General features: G+C 43.9%; 1 protein-coding gene across 1 annotated transcript in view; it reads right to left on the bottom strand.

Moving 5' to 3' along the window:
- Positions 1 to 14,759, bottom strand: part of adarb2 (adenosine deaminase RNA specific B2 (inactive)) — a 282,592-nt gene that overhangs the window by 39,800 nt on the left and 228,033 nt on the right. The window contains exon 5 of the mRNA XM_047348928.1: positions 9,032 to 9,146. Coding sequence (XP_047204884.1) covers positions 9,032 to 9,146 — 115 coding nt within the window. The remainder of the gene's footprint in view (positions 1 to 9,031; positions 9,147 to 14,759) is intronic.

Genomic DNA, 14,759 nt, shown 5'->3' with positions numbered 1-14,759 from the left:
AGATTCACACTGGAGGCATCAAAACTATGAATTAACACATGTGGAATTATATACTGAACAAAAAAGTGTGAAACAACTGAAAATATGTCTTATATTGTAGGTTCTTCAAAGTAGCCACCTTTTGCTTTGATTACTGCTCCGTACACTCTTGGTATTCTGTTGATGAGCTTCAAGAGGTAGTCACCTGAAATGGTTTTCCAACAGTCTTGAAGGCGTTCCCAGAGATGCTTAGCACTTGTTGGCCCTTTTGCCTTCACTCTGCGGTCCAGCTCAACCCAAACCATCTCGATTGGGTTCAGGTCCGGTGACTGTGGAGGCCAGGTCATCTGGCACAGCACCCATCACTCTCATTCTTGGTCAAATAGCCCTTACACAGCCTGGAGGTGTGTTTGGGGTCATTGTCCTGTTGAACAATAAATGATGGTCCAACTAAACGCAAACCGGATAGAATAGCATGCCGCTGCAAGATGCTGTGGTAGCCATGCTGGTTCAGTATGCCTTCAATTTTGAATAAATCCCCAACAGTGTCACCAGCAAAACACCCCCACACCATCACACCTCCTCCTCCATGCTTCACGGTGGGAACCAGGCATGTGGAGTCCATCCGTTCACCTCTTCTGCGCCGCACAAAGACACGGTGGTTGGAACCAAAGATCCTAAACTTGAACTCATCAGACCAAAGCACGGATTTCCACTGGTCTAATGTCCATTCCTTGTGTTCTTTAGCCCAAACAAGTCTCTTCTGCTTGTTGCCTGTCCTCAGCAGTGGTTTCCTAGCAGCTCTTGTACCATGAAGGCCTGATTCACATAGTCTCCTCTTAACAGTTGTTCTAGAGATGTGTCTGCTGCTAGAACTCTGTGTGGCATTGACCTGTTCTCTAATCTGAGCTGCTGTTAACCTGCGATTTCTGAGCCTGGTGACTCGGATGAACTTATCGTCCGCAGCAGAGGTGACTCTTGGTCTTCCTTTCCTGGGGCGGTCCTCATGTGAGCCAGTTTCTTTGTAGCGCTTGATGGTTTTTGCAACTGCACTTGGGGACACTTTCAAAGTTTTCTCAATTGTTCGGACTGACTGACCTTCATTTCTTAAAGTAATGATGGCCACACGGTTTTCTTTACTTAGCTGCTTTTTTCTTGCCATAATACAAATTCTAACAGTCTATTCAGTAGGACTATCAGCTGTGTACTGTATCCACCTCTTGCACAACACAACTGATGGTCCCAACCCCATTTATAAGGCTTGAAATCCCACTTATTAAACCTGACAGGGCACACCTGTGAAGTGAAAACCATTTCAGGTGACTACCTCTTGAAGCTCATCAACAGAATAACAAGAGTGTGCGGAGCAGTAATCACAGCAAAAGGTGGCTACTTTGAAGAACCTAGAATATAAGAGATATTTTCAGTTGTTTCACACTTTTTTGTTCAGTATATAATTCCACATGTGTTAATTCATAGTTTTGATGCCTTCAGTGTGAAGCTACAATATTCATAGTCATGAAAATAAAGACAACTCTTTGAATGAGAAGGTGTGTCCAAACCTTTGGTCTGTACTGTATATATAAATAAATAAATAAAATAAATAAATATATATATATATATATATATATATATATATATATATATATATATATACTCGTACTCGTACTCGTACTCATCGTCTTCCGCTTATCCGGGACCGGGTTGCGGGGGCAGCAGACTCAGCAGAGACGCCCAGACGTCCCTGACGTCGCCCAGACACCTCTTCCAGCTCCTCCGGGAGGAGCCCAAGGCGTTCCCAGGCCAGCCGAGAGACATAGTCCCTCCAGCGTGTCCTGGGCCGTCCCCTGGGCCTCCTCCCGGTGGGACGTGCCTGGAACACTTCCCGAGGAAGGCGTCCAGGAGGCATCCGGTATAGATGCCCGAGCCACCTCAACTGGCTCCTCTCGATGTGGAGGAGCAGCGGCTCTACTCCGAGCCCCTCCCGGATGGCCGAGCTCCTCACCCTATCTCTAAGGGAGTGCCCGGCCACCCTACGGAGGAAGCTCATTTCAGCCGCTTGTATCCGGGATCTCGTTCTTTCGGTCATGACCCAAAGTTCATGGCCATAGGTGAGGGTAGGAACGTAGACCGACCGGTAAATTGAGAGCTTTGCTTTTCGGCTCAGCTCTCTCTTCACCACAACGGACTGGCACAGCGCCCCCATTACTGTGGCAGCCGCACCGTTCCGTCTGTCGATCTCCCGCTCCATTCTTCCCTCACTCGTGAACAAGACCCCGAGATACTTAAACTCCTCCACTTGAGGCAGGAACTCCCCTCCAACCTGAAGAGGACAAGCCACCCTTTTCCGGTCGAGTACCATGGCCTTGGACTTGGAGGAGCTGATCCTCATCCCAGCCGCTTCACACTCGGCTGCGAACCGCCACAGCGCATGCTGTAGGTCTTGGCTAGAGGGGGCCAGCAGGACCACGTCCACCGCCCGATAATGTCCTCAGTCGAGGTCAGCAGTCTCCCGCCCCCACTATAAACAGTGTTGGCGAAGCACTGCTTCCCCCTCCGGAGGCGCCGGACGGTTTGCCAGAATCGCTTCGAGGCCAACCGGTAGTCCTTCTCCATGGCCTCACCGAACTCCTCCCAGGCCCGAGTTTTTGCCTCTGCCACAGCCTGGGCCGCAGCACGCTTGGCCTCACGGTACCCGTCAGCCGCCTCAGGAGTCCCACAAGCCAACCACAGCCGATAGGACTGCTTCTTCAGCTTGACAGCATCCCTTACTGCCGGTGTCCACCACCGGGTTCTGGAATTGCCGCCGCGACAGGCACCGCAGACCTTACGGCCGCAGCTATGGGCAGCAGCATCGACAATAGATGTGGAGAACATGGTCCACTCAGACTCTATGTCTCCAACATCCCCCGGGATCTGGTTGAAGTTCTCCCGGAGGTGGGAGTTGAATACATCCCTGGCCGAGGGCTCCGCCAGGCGTTCCCAGCAGACCCTCACTATGCGCTTGGGCCTGCCGAGTCTGTCCGGCTTTCTCCTCCTCCAGCGGATCCAACTCACCACCAGGTGGTGATCAGTGGACAGCTCAGCCCCTCTCTTCACCCGAGTGTCCAAAACATGCGGCCGAAGGTCTGATGATATGACAACAAAGTCGATCATCGACCTCCTGCCTAGGGTGTCCAGGTGCCAAGTGCACTGATGGACACCCTTATGTTTGAACATGGTGTTCGTTATGGACAATCCGTGACTAGCACAGAAGTCCAATAACAAAACACCACTTGGATTCAGATCGGGGAGGGCATTCCTCCCGATCACGCCTCTCCAGGTGTCACTGTCGTTCCCCACGTGGGCGTTGAAGTCCCCCAGCAGAATAATGGAGTCCCCGGGAGGGGCACTATCCAGCACCCCCGACAGGGACGCCAAGAAGGCCGAGTACTCTGCACTACCACTCGGCCCGTAGGCTGAAATGATAGTCAGAGACCTCTCCCCGACCCGAAGGCGCAGGGATACGACCCTCTCATCCACTGGGGTAAACCCCAACACGAGACGGCTGAGCTGGGGGGCAACAAGCAAACCCACACCAGCCCGCCGCCTCTCCCCGTGGGCCACTCCAGAGTAGAAAAGAGTCCAACCCCTCTCAAGGAGATGGGTTCCAGAGCCCACGCTGTGCGTGGAGGCGAGCCCAACTATTTCTAGTCAATATCTCTCAACCTCCCGCACAAGCTCAGGCTCCTTCCCCCCCCAGCGAGGTGACATTCCAATATATATATATATATATATAATTTTCTTAAGGGACGATACACGTAGACGTAGTCCCAATACATAGACTGCAACTGACGTGCTGTATGGACAGTTTACAGTTACTGCTAATTTATATAATCAAAACAAGTACTAACTCTACCTTAAACTACATTATACTAAGTACCACAATAAATAAACATCATTAGTTAATGATAATTAAGCGACATACACAGACCAAAAAAAAACCCAAATATCTCCACACAAAAAAAACTTTTAATGTAACTTGCATCAAGACACAATAAAATATTGGAAGAAGCTTTGTTTCCTTTCAGCCACAACCTGAGCGTAATTTCACTGTAAAATAGCTACTTTCATTCTAATAATTTAAACTATTGCTTTATGCAAGAGTATTAATCAGCAAATTACAACATTCAATAAAGGATCCCAAACTGGACAAAAAAAATATGATTCCTGAACCTTCGGTGTCATGTTTCAGTTGTTTTAGCTGAGAGCGAAAGGCACCAATTATGATAAATAAAACTGAAATGTTGTTACTTGTCAAAGATAGGTATATATTTACTGACAAAACATTTTAATAAATCCCAAAACACTCCCAGAGCGCATTCACAAGCGCACCTTCTCTGCAAAGCTGCCTATGCGTTGAATTTGTGGTTTAAATATCTCTTGCTGCAGCCACTCAACTCCATAGTCATGATTGTTGTATTTGCTTATATATAGTCTTTGAAGGACAGTTTGGAGCTCATAAATGAAATTGTCATAAAAGGCATGAAGCCACAGTCAGGGTCGTGTTTGCTGTGACAATATCTACTACTGATGCAGGTTAAAAATCTGGTTCAGGTCACGGCTCTGCTTGAACAGTTCTTCATCATATTTCCTTATCATATTATCTTAGTTGGATTCCTTCAGACCAAACAGCCTAATTCTCCCAAGTTCTAATCCTGAGCATCAAAGTTATGTAGTGGTGCCGAAGGTCATTTTCTGTCCAGTTTTTGTTTTTTGCTTATCATTTCACAATCTGCATCAGTCAGACTGTAACCTGTAGTTTCCCGCCCTCTGCGGTTTGTTTCGATTCATTTACCTATCCTTTACAGTGCCGTCAAACAGCAGAGCTGCCTCCTTAGATTATAAGTAATCCTGTCAAACCAGTCAAATCTATATTATATTTGTATTTATTAACATCTGTCATTCAGATGATAAAACAAGACGGCAAAGATTTGTTTTTTATTTGGTCTGTCATGACCCTGGTCAGTTGTTCCTGCTACAATCTGGTTGCCATGGGAATGTCCAATGGTATTGGGACAGCTGAGCAGCATTTTGTATTGTTTCTGTAGGGTCGAAATGAGCAGTCCCAGGCATACATGGGCCAACCTCTGATATTTTATGTTATAGTTGTACAATTGAAGTGATGTTACAGAGAGATATGGTAGGAGTTGAATACGCTTAGGAAGTCAAATTGACTCTTCGGTCAATCTAGTGTTAACAAGAGAAAGTAACGCAAAGTGCCCTGATTTAAAGAAGTTCAAGAACAGATGAGAAAAATAATATCATTGACACCTTTTTGTCTGGAAATGGTTACAAAGCTCTTTCTAAGGCTTTGAGATTCAAGCTAACCACACTGAGAGCTATTATACACAAAAGGATGACCCATCCAAGAGGTCACAAAAGAACCAGAAGCAACATCTACGATGGACCTCACCTGCTGTCGCAGAAAAACACCAGGCAACAAAAACATCAATTTGAGAGTTCCAAGGCCAAAACTTAAATAAGCAGAAGAAGAGACTGTTTATTTAAGCGAAGAATAAATATGAACACTTAAGTAAAATGGAATCCAAATAAACAAAATGACCGTGAGCTTTGCAATAATCCATTATTACAGCTGTCAGCTTCCAGCAACAGGAATTGGGAAGTTATTACTGGAATCCCTTTATTCTTCATGGCTCAAAAACAGGGGAAAATGTTTCCTAGAAAGCCAACCATTATCTCTAGGAACCATAAAGGAGACATTAAAACATTTTCTTCTGAGGCGGAAGGAGCTCTGAAGGTCAACGTTTATATGCCATTCTTATGCCAACTCATTTAAATGTCATTTAGGCGGAGCTCCATAAGTCCAATCTGTCGCATGTTCTCTCGCCACGAGATGTTGTATGATTATGTTGAATGTCATCCAACCCCTGTCGTTTGAATGACTGGAAAGACTGAGGGAAGGCTGAGGACATGTAGGGAGGTTTAAAAACCAACTTGGAGTCACTAGAAGAGGCACCCTGTTGAATCTCTATTAGCTTTAACAGGCAACTCCTCTGAACATATAAGGAGGGCTTTGTGAGATTCTTTCTCTCTCCTGCAACACACTCTGCACATCTCTGCTCTTTTTTTTATGTTTTTCTTCTCTGACAAGCTCTTGCGTTGCCTTATGTGATTACTTGAATGTTACAGTTTGCGACGTCTGGAAAACTAGATAAAGAGCAGAGCAAAATCCCCATTTGAAAATGGATATGCCGACTAAGAACCTAGGCTTAACTGTCATTTGTTATCAACTTGTTTGAAAACCTTTACTCTCATCTCTTTCTTTGAGTCCCTGTGGTGTTCCTCCTTCCGTCTCCCACATCAACGCGTTCGATGAAAAAAAAAATAGGAAGGTTCTCTCATCCCTGTGAACAAATTTAAATCACGAATGGATGTTTGTGTCTTTCAGTACTGTTCCATATGGATGATTGTGATTTTGTTAGGTCTTTGAACAGATTTGAACACTGTTTACTGTCTCCAGATGCCCAATGCTATCTCAGATAGTTCAAAATGAGATTTTCCACACGATTTGACACAAGATGCTACCAGTTTACTTTGGCATTCGGCTTGCAGTCCCAACCTGGTGGTGGGGCTAATCTTGCTCAGGTTCAAGCTCAACTGTCTTGGAGGGACCTAGGGGGAAAGGGCTCGCTGTGTGTCTTCAGTTCAAAGACAGACCCTGATTCATGTTCTTGTGGTAAAAGCAAGGGCACGAGACACACGGGGACATAGAGAAGCGACAGGGAGGCTGATCAGGACTCCCCAGAGTTCCTGTCAAGATTTGGCGTCTGAGGCTGGCCACCGCACTGTTGCTGCTGCAGCCACTGGCTCACTGTGAATGCTTGGCAGCCCGTGGTCTGGATATTTGAAGATAACGTTTGCTATTAATAAACAAACAGAAGCAATTACTGGGAGGCAGAGGAGAGGAGAAGGATTGGATTAGCTCGGGATGAGCGCTGATCTCACTGAAGTCCAAACTGATGAGCTCCAGCACTCCAAAGGCCCAAAGACAGATACCGATCCCTTCTCACTGACCCCCCACAGCCCTACTGCCTGCAGCAGCTCAGAGATAACACACGTCTGTTTGTGTGTGTGTGTGTCAGAACTGTGAGCATTTGTGTGTTAAAATTCTTTCTGTATAACACACACTAGGGGTGTAGCGATACATCCAGCTAAAGAGATGAGGAGAGACATGATTTTACAGACAATCTTTGTGTTTTTATAGTAGTGAAAATAATAATAATAATCCAAAAATAAAAATAATATATATTTGACCAGTCCATATTTTGGTTATCATGGTTGTCTAATTCTGTGGTGCACCTAGCGCCAAAAAACAAAGCTTTAAAATCTAAAAGTGAGTTTTTAAGAATTTTTGTTCAGTAAAGAATGACCCAGTTCAGTGTTAATCTGTATTTTTGATTTTGAACTAGAGATGAACAAATGCAGTCCAAAATAAGGATGGGTCTTATGGATTTAAAATTGTATCACAACAGTTTGCGTATTTTTAAAACCATCACAGCCTTTCTGTCACTACTTCTGTTGCTGTAAACAGTCAGATAGCTCTGAAACAATATGAAAGACCAAAGTAATCAATTTAAGCACTGAAGAAAATAGTTACGTAAATTAACACCTGGAAAAAACAGTCAGATTTGAATGGAATCACACATATAGAGTAACAATCAATATGAAAGCTATTTGATTTAGAAGCAGCTCACATGACTAGAATAGTATTTCAATCTGAAAAGACTCACAAAGAAAGGGATGGCAATTAGAAAAGTTTTAATGATGAGAAATGACATGGTTATTTCTTTGGCACTCAGACCTGGGAGGAAGACATGAATGCTGAGAATGACATGAGCTAAGATGATCATTTGTAAGGCTTAGATTTAAATATGTCTTCCCCCTGATCCGACACTGGTGGTGGATTGGCGGCCAGGGAGCGGGGAAGCCAGGAGTAGATATGAAGGAAGATGGTGTCTCTGCTCTGTTCTCTCTAACCCCCAGTCGGTCGTGTCAGATGGCCGCTCACACTGAGCCTGGTTCTGCTGGAGGTTTCTTCCTGTTAAAAGGGAGTTTTTCCTCTCCACTGTTGCTACATGCATGCTCAGTATGAGGGATTGCTGCAAAGTCAACGCCAGTGATTGTCCACTGTCTCTACATGCTCATCCAGGAGGAGTGAATGCTGCAAGTCTCTGACTGGATGCAATCTGCTGGGTTTCCTTAGACAGAAAAACGTTTTATCCAATTTGAATAAATATCTGAATCTGACTGCACTGTTCAATGATTAGGATTAATTGGAATGTATGTACCTGACTTTTGTGAAGTGCCTTGAGACGACATGTGTTGTGAATTGGCGCTATATAAATAAACTGAATTGAATTGAATTGAATATGTTTGAGATGTGAGAAACCTATGGGTGCATTGATTCATATAGGGATATGTTACAAAGTGCATGTATATGACAATTCCAGGTGCAATACCACTGTAGATAAATCTTTAGGAAGACAAATGTCTATGTGATTGTTTCACACTGCAGCAGGACAACAGTATAAAACTTTTTCCTCTTCCACCTCCTCCTCCTCACTGTTCCTCCAGTGTGTCACTCCTTCAAGTTGTAGATTAGGCTGATCTAGTTCGGATTCCCACTGTGGCATCTGGAACTGCTGTCAAGGCTGCCTCGACGCTACAGGTCCAGCATGCAGTGGGGATGACTGGCGCTCTCTACTATGTCTCATTCTCCTCTGAGACTCTGAATAGTCAATAATTCAGCAAGGAGGTACATTCTCCAGCATGAGCTCAAGGAACAGCATGAAATGGAAACTCTGTCTGTCTTCCCACGCTCACTTCATAATTTCTCTCTCAATCTAGAATTCCTTCCCCATCCCACCATTGTTCTCCTCGTTCCCTCTTCCCCCACTCCCCACCAACCCACACCCACTGTAACTCTGTTGATATTGCACCACTTCAATAATTCAAAGTCATATATAAAAGTCGATGAAATATGCCATACCTCGGGTCATTACGATGCCTGCCAGGGATTTGTGTCGAGCCTGCGCTGGACTGCAACCACCCACCAGTGACCGGTACTTCTCCCTCACCAACTGGAATATTGAGTCGGCAAACTCCTGAAAAAACAGAATCGCTGCCTTAATTTCATTTTAACATTAATCCGTGCAAACTGACTGCCCAAGTGGAATTTTGCCTTGCAATGTTCCCCTTCTTGAGTGTGTCAGGCAAGACAGTGAACTACAAGGAGACCACATTTGTTTGACATGACTCTCATGATCTTTCGGCGAGTAGATAATGAAAATGTGCATGTCCCATGGAAAGTTTAAAAAAAAAATCTTCTCTGTTGTAGTAATTAGTAGTCAATAAAAATCAACACATAAACACAGATCTGCTGTTTACTATCCAGAAGATGTATAAACTAAAGGTTAAAAGAACTTTAGATATATGTTTCTATTGGTGGTGTCACAATGGTATCTAACAGCCATTAGTCTTTAATTAGTCCTTTATTGTTAAGGAAACTTTTTATCCATCCTCTGACAAGCTACTTAAAGCATCTTTGCATTTGTTGAACAAAGTTCACTGTTTCTATCTATAACATTTGTTTTACGTCCATGTTTCATGATTTTAGATGAATAATCTAATGACATAAGATCACAGGGAACAGGTAGGCCCTGGTAATCAATCCCATTTGTGGTGTCTATGAGAACCTTAGGGTGCCACTTTTACATATTGCCTGAGTTGGTCTCACCATGCACATTGAGGAGAATGGTGGGTGAGGGAAAAACCTAAAGTTCACTAATACAAAACTGTGGAAAAAATTCACATCTGGGCGTCACCAAATCTCCATAAGAACCATTTATTTCACAGCTTGTGTACACATTCCTAATAGAGGAAGGGAGTGTATATGTAAAATGGCAAAATAGAGGACCATAAATACACAGGTACTGTATTTTAACATGAACAGCTATACTTCTTTTTTGCCATTGTGTCCACACACTTTTTGTTGTGGAAACTTGAGTTTTCGTCATCTGGCATCTGGTGTTAAACCAGCACTAAACAACATATTGTATGTTAACAATCTATAAGGGACATAAAATGTACTTCCTCAAGGTAAGACTGACCAAAAAATGAAGATATGTGATCAAACTATGCGGGGTTGTTGTTAAAGCCTAGACCATTAAATATTCTAGAAAAATCTCTCAGTTATTATTCTAGAATTTAGTAAAGAGGAATAAACACAGGCCATAGTAGCAGTAGGTTTTACTGCTACTATGGTCACCACAGTCAAACAGAGTGGAAAGAATTGGTGCAACAGCTAGTAACATATTTTTTCCAGTATTTTTGTAAATGAAACAGTATACTGGGTCTTGTCCCAGAATTGATTGTCTTCTCTCTGACTTCACTCAACTGAAAGAACAACATATTAACATCAGCTTGTCATTTCCTCCACCATCTGCCACTTTGTGACACTCTCTATGCTTACTTTTGCTGATAACCAAAATTCTATTTTGGTTATGCAGTTTGGTTATTCCTGTACACCAACTCCAAATATTCAAATTACAGCTTGAATTACTGGATATAAACATCCTTCCACTCATTCCTCCAATTCTTCCCATCCATCCCTGTGTCCAAACCCAAAGCTTTTCATCAGAAGCCCACTAATTCTGCTTAACAGATGTCGCCAAAGCATGTGCCTCTAACTCACACCCGTCCAAAGCCTTCACGCTCCTCATCCCGGTTGTAATTAAGGGCTTAGCCTCCAAGCTGCCTCTGCCAACTGTAAAACATAAATGTATCACCGGGAGATGGCAACCGAGTGGCGTCACAGTGGGCCTTTTGGACATATTGAGGCTCACTGTAGCTAAGAGGACATCAACAGATGCCACAGCGACAGACGTGGAGAGGGAGGGAGGAGAGAGATTAAGGCTGAAAGAAGACGAGGAGAGTGAATGAATTAGTGAACATATTGCACATTATAACCCTCATCAGAGCTGTGAAATACTCTCACAGTCAGAACTGGAAGCTGAGGTGCTCACAGCTTGCAGTGTGGTGGGTGGCACGCGGGTCCATGCGAATGTATGCATAAGCACATATTGCTGCTCTGACACTGATGTCAGCCTGGAGCTTTTTTATAATACAGAGAGAGAGGGGTGAAAAGTTTGCTCAAATAATTACTCCAGCACAAAGCCTTTAAGATTTTCAGCTAACACCTGCGTGCTTTGTTACATCTAAGATTAACACTTTTTTCTCTTTAACAAAATACCTATGGCAAGAAAGTAAGAAGGAAAAAAACAAATGTTTTTCTATCTTCTTACACGCTCGCTAATATCTTCTTTTGTGTTATTTCAGTCTACGTCTAAGTTTTACACCTTTTCTAAGTGGGATTGTCTGTCCACCCATTCTCATTCCTTACTGATGCATAATGTGGGCAAGGAGAATGGGCAATTTAGGTATGACTAAAGTTGGATAATATATTAGTTATCCAACTCTAGTGTGAGTGAGTATACGACATCTATTGTTGTTTGTCTTTACATTGGGTGCGTGGGTGTGAGTGTTTTTATGTGTACGCGTGAGGGCGGGAATTTGTGATTGTGACTGTGTGCGCCTGTTTTTGTGTCAGGTTAGATCTTGGGCTGCTTCCTCTCCTGGATCTCCTGGATCATGCCACCTCCAAATGCGGAGCCAATTTCCATCCCGCCACACTCCCTGCCAGTGGCTGGTGTCTCTGCCCGCTGGTGTACTTGCGGTTCTCGGCTGCAGTGTGTGCCAGCTCACTCCCAGTGGCTGCTTGCTGGGGCCTGCACCCCTGGGCTCTGTTGGGCCCCTGCTTGGGGAGAGATGTGTCCCGGGGTCTTGGGTCTCTGGTCCATGGCTGGATCTGTTCGGGCGTAGACGGCTGCCGGCAGGGCGTGTGGGCTCATCGCTGGAGCTCCCAGGGCTTCTGCACTGTGGCTGCTGGGTGGTTCCCCTGGGAATCTCCCTTGCTCTTCTCTGGGGAGGTTGCAATAGTCCCAGTGACAGTTCTCCTGGGGTTCCGGTGCTCTGGGGGGCCTTTGGATGTCTATGGCTCGTATCTGTCCCAGGCCCCCCTGCATTTACCAATAAATACATCTTGCATTCATAAGTACCATGCACTTTTTGGTAACAATGCTGTTATTATATATGTTTCTGCAGGTGTGGAAGTGAGCAGGGTGTTATCTTGTAATCTCTTCATCCTTCTTTTTCTCCTCCATATTTTTCTCCTTCTCTCCCTTTTTCCTTTTTTGCCCCACCTCTCTCTCTTTCATGCTTCTTATTTTTTCTTTTTCGTTTCTGTCTCCGTGTCCGTAACAATTGAAATAATCCCAAAGCAGTTTCTAATAAAGTTTCTTTTATAAATATCAAGCAGAGCATTAAAATGTTCGCCGTGATGCTCCACATGTGAAAGTAAATCTGTTGGGCTTCTTCTTGGCACTCAGACAACAATCTGTGCGACAGGACACGGTAAAAAAAAACTAAAATGATTTGGATCATATATTGTAACCTGCTTGAAATAAAAATCAGAAACAGAAATAGAAATAACAATGATCCCCTGATTAGTATACAAAAGACAGTTAAACTGTTGAGGTCATGATTCTAAATTGAAAGAAGATGGAGCGCTCCCTCGGGGTCAGGGGTCAGCATCAAGTGGGACTTCAAATACCTTGTATTTTTTTAGTCCAGAAAAATATAATAACAAATTGAGGGCCGAAGGTAAAAGCATTTAATCATTCAATCCTTAAAATACTTATTCAAATAAATCATTAAAAGGCCAGAGTTATTGTGGCATCCACGTCAGTAAAGAGTTTCTGTAAAATTCTGACAGCGAGTGTGCGTTCTTTTTATTTTCTCTACCAGGTACTGTAGGTGGGAGAGAAAACCAGCTGTTTTCCTCTAGATTCGGTGGCAAATAATTAAACTGTAAAAAATCAACAACAAATACACAAAATGACCAAGATAAGGAAAAAAGGAAAAAATAACACCCTGTTTCTTGCACCTGAAAGTGACATCCAATTAACTTGAACAGAATCCTGCTTGGCTTGGCAGCATCAACTAGTGTCGGTCATGGTGTAAACCCAGAGTCAAGTCCTCCATCCCTCCTTAAAGGCCCTTTCATTGAGGACATTACAGAAAGCAGAGGAGGTGGCAGCTCAGATAGACGTGGAGAGCAAAGGTGGAATAGACCCCGGCAAGCAGCCCTGCTTTTTGCTCCTTCTTCCTCCTCCCCTCCTTTTCATTCTCTTCTCTCTTCACCTCTCCCTGTCACTTCACAATTCCTATAGTTTCTTTCCAATCTTTTTTGGTTTTGTGGTTTACTTCTTTTTTTGACTCCACTTGTTCTTCATCCTCCTTTAACCTTTGCCTTCCTCTTCTCTCATGTCAGGGATCCTCCCATGTGGGTCTGTGGTAGAGGGCAGTGATGTGACAGGAACAAGAAGCCCCCACAGAGCCAAACACAGTATTTTTCTCATTATCATCAGTTGCAGTGGGAAAATAACACAATCTATATCAACATGAAAAAAGATAGTGGTTTACAGATGTGTTTCTCTGTATCTTGAACATCTCTCTGTACCCTCTTTCACTTTGCTGCTTACCTTGTACACACACATTAGCTCTCTTCCCTAAAGTGGGAGTTGAGTGCCACCCTTGGTATGGATCTAATGTGGCAGAAAAACGTGGCCAAGGATCTCACTTCTCAGTCACTCAATCCGCCAGGGTGACCTGTCACACAGCGGCCTGCCAGCTTCCCCCTGGATGAGCATCAAGGTGAACAGGTGAGTGTGGTTTCCAGTGTCTGTTTTTAGGAAAGATCCTCTCAGAAAAACTCTCACTGTTGCATTTTGAGGTACTCATCCCACCTGGCTTCTCTCCTGCCTTAGTTCTGACCAATTTACGTAGCAATTCCTCTAAGTGTCCTCAGGGTGGAGAAAAAAGGCAGCAGGAGTTATATAGTTACTGCTGCTGCAATGGATAAGATCTATTTCAGACATGAAGAGATGGCACAAGAGACAAAAATCTGAAAAACAAACCAGATGAATTCCTCTTTGACCCAATTTGACAGCTTTTTAAGACTCCTAATTTAATATTTATTCCTGTAAATGCCAGATCTACATCTGTTTTTGGCCTATGGAAAAGACCTGTGCAGGGTCTATCTCCTGTAATGACTGCAGCTGGAAATGACAATAAGTCCATCATCTGTTCTCTTCAGATGAGGTGATGTAGTATTTATCTCTGATAAGTTAAATATTTTTCTCCGCTCATTTCAGAAGGTGAAATTCATATATACACTACCAGTCAAAAGTTTAGAAGCATTTTTCATTCAACTGAATGAGAACATGTGTCCAAACGTTTGACTGGTAGTGTAGATTCATCACACATACTTGGTTGGGCATCCTTTAGCATGAATTACTGCATCGGTGTGGCGTGACATAGAGGCGATCAGCCTGTGGTTCTGCTGAGCTATAATGGAAGCCTGGATCGCTTTGATAGCGACCTTTTCATCTGCATTGTTGGATCTGGTGTCTCTCATCTTCTTCTTGACAATACCCTATAGATTCTCTATTGGGTTTGGCTCAGGCGAGTTTTCTGGCCAATCAAGCACAGTATCACCATGGTCATTGTACCAGCTTTTGGTACCAGTGGCAGGGTGAGCAGTTTGCAAGTTCTGCTGGAAAAGGAAATCTGTATTTCCATAAAATTTGTCAACAGAA

The sequence above is a fragment of the Girardinichthys multiradiatus genome, chromosome 21 (assembly GCF_021462225.1).
Source record: "Girardinichthys multiradiatus isolate DD_20200921_A chromosome 21, DD_fGirMul_XY1, whole genome shotgun sequence".
Lineage (NCBI taxonomy): Eukaryota > Metazoa > Chordata > Actinopteri > Cyprinodontiformes > Goodeidae > Girardinichthys > Girardinichthys multiradiatus.
This window is presented reverse-complemented; position numbering and strand designations above follow the sequence as displayed.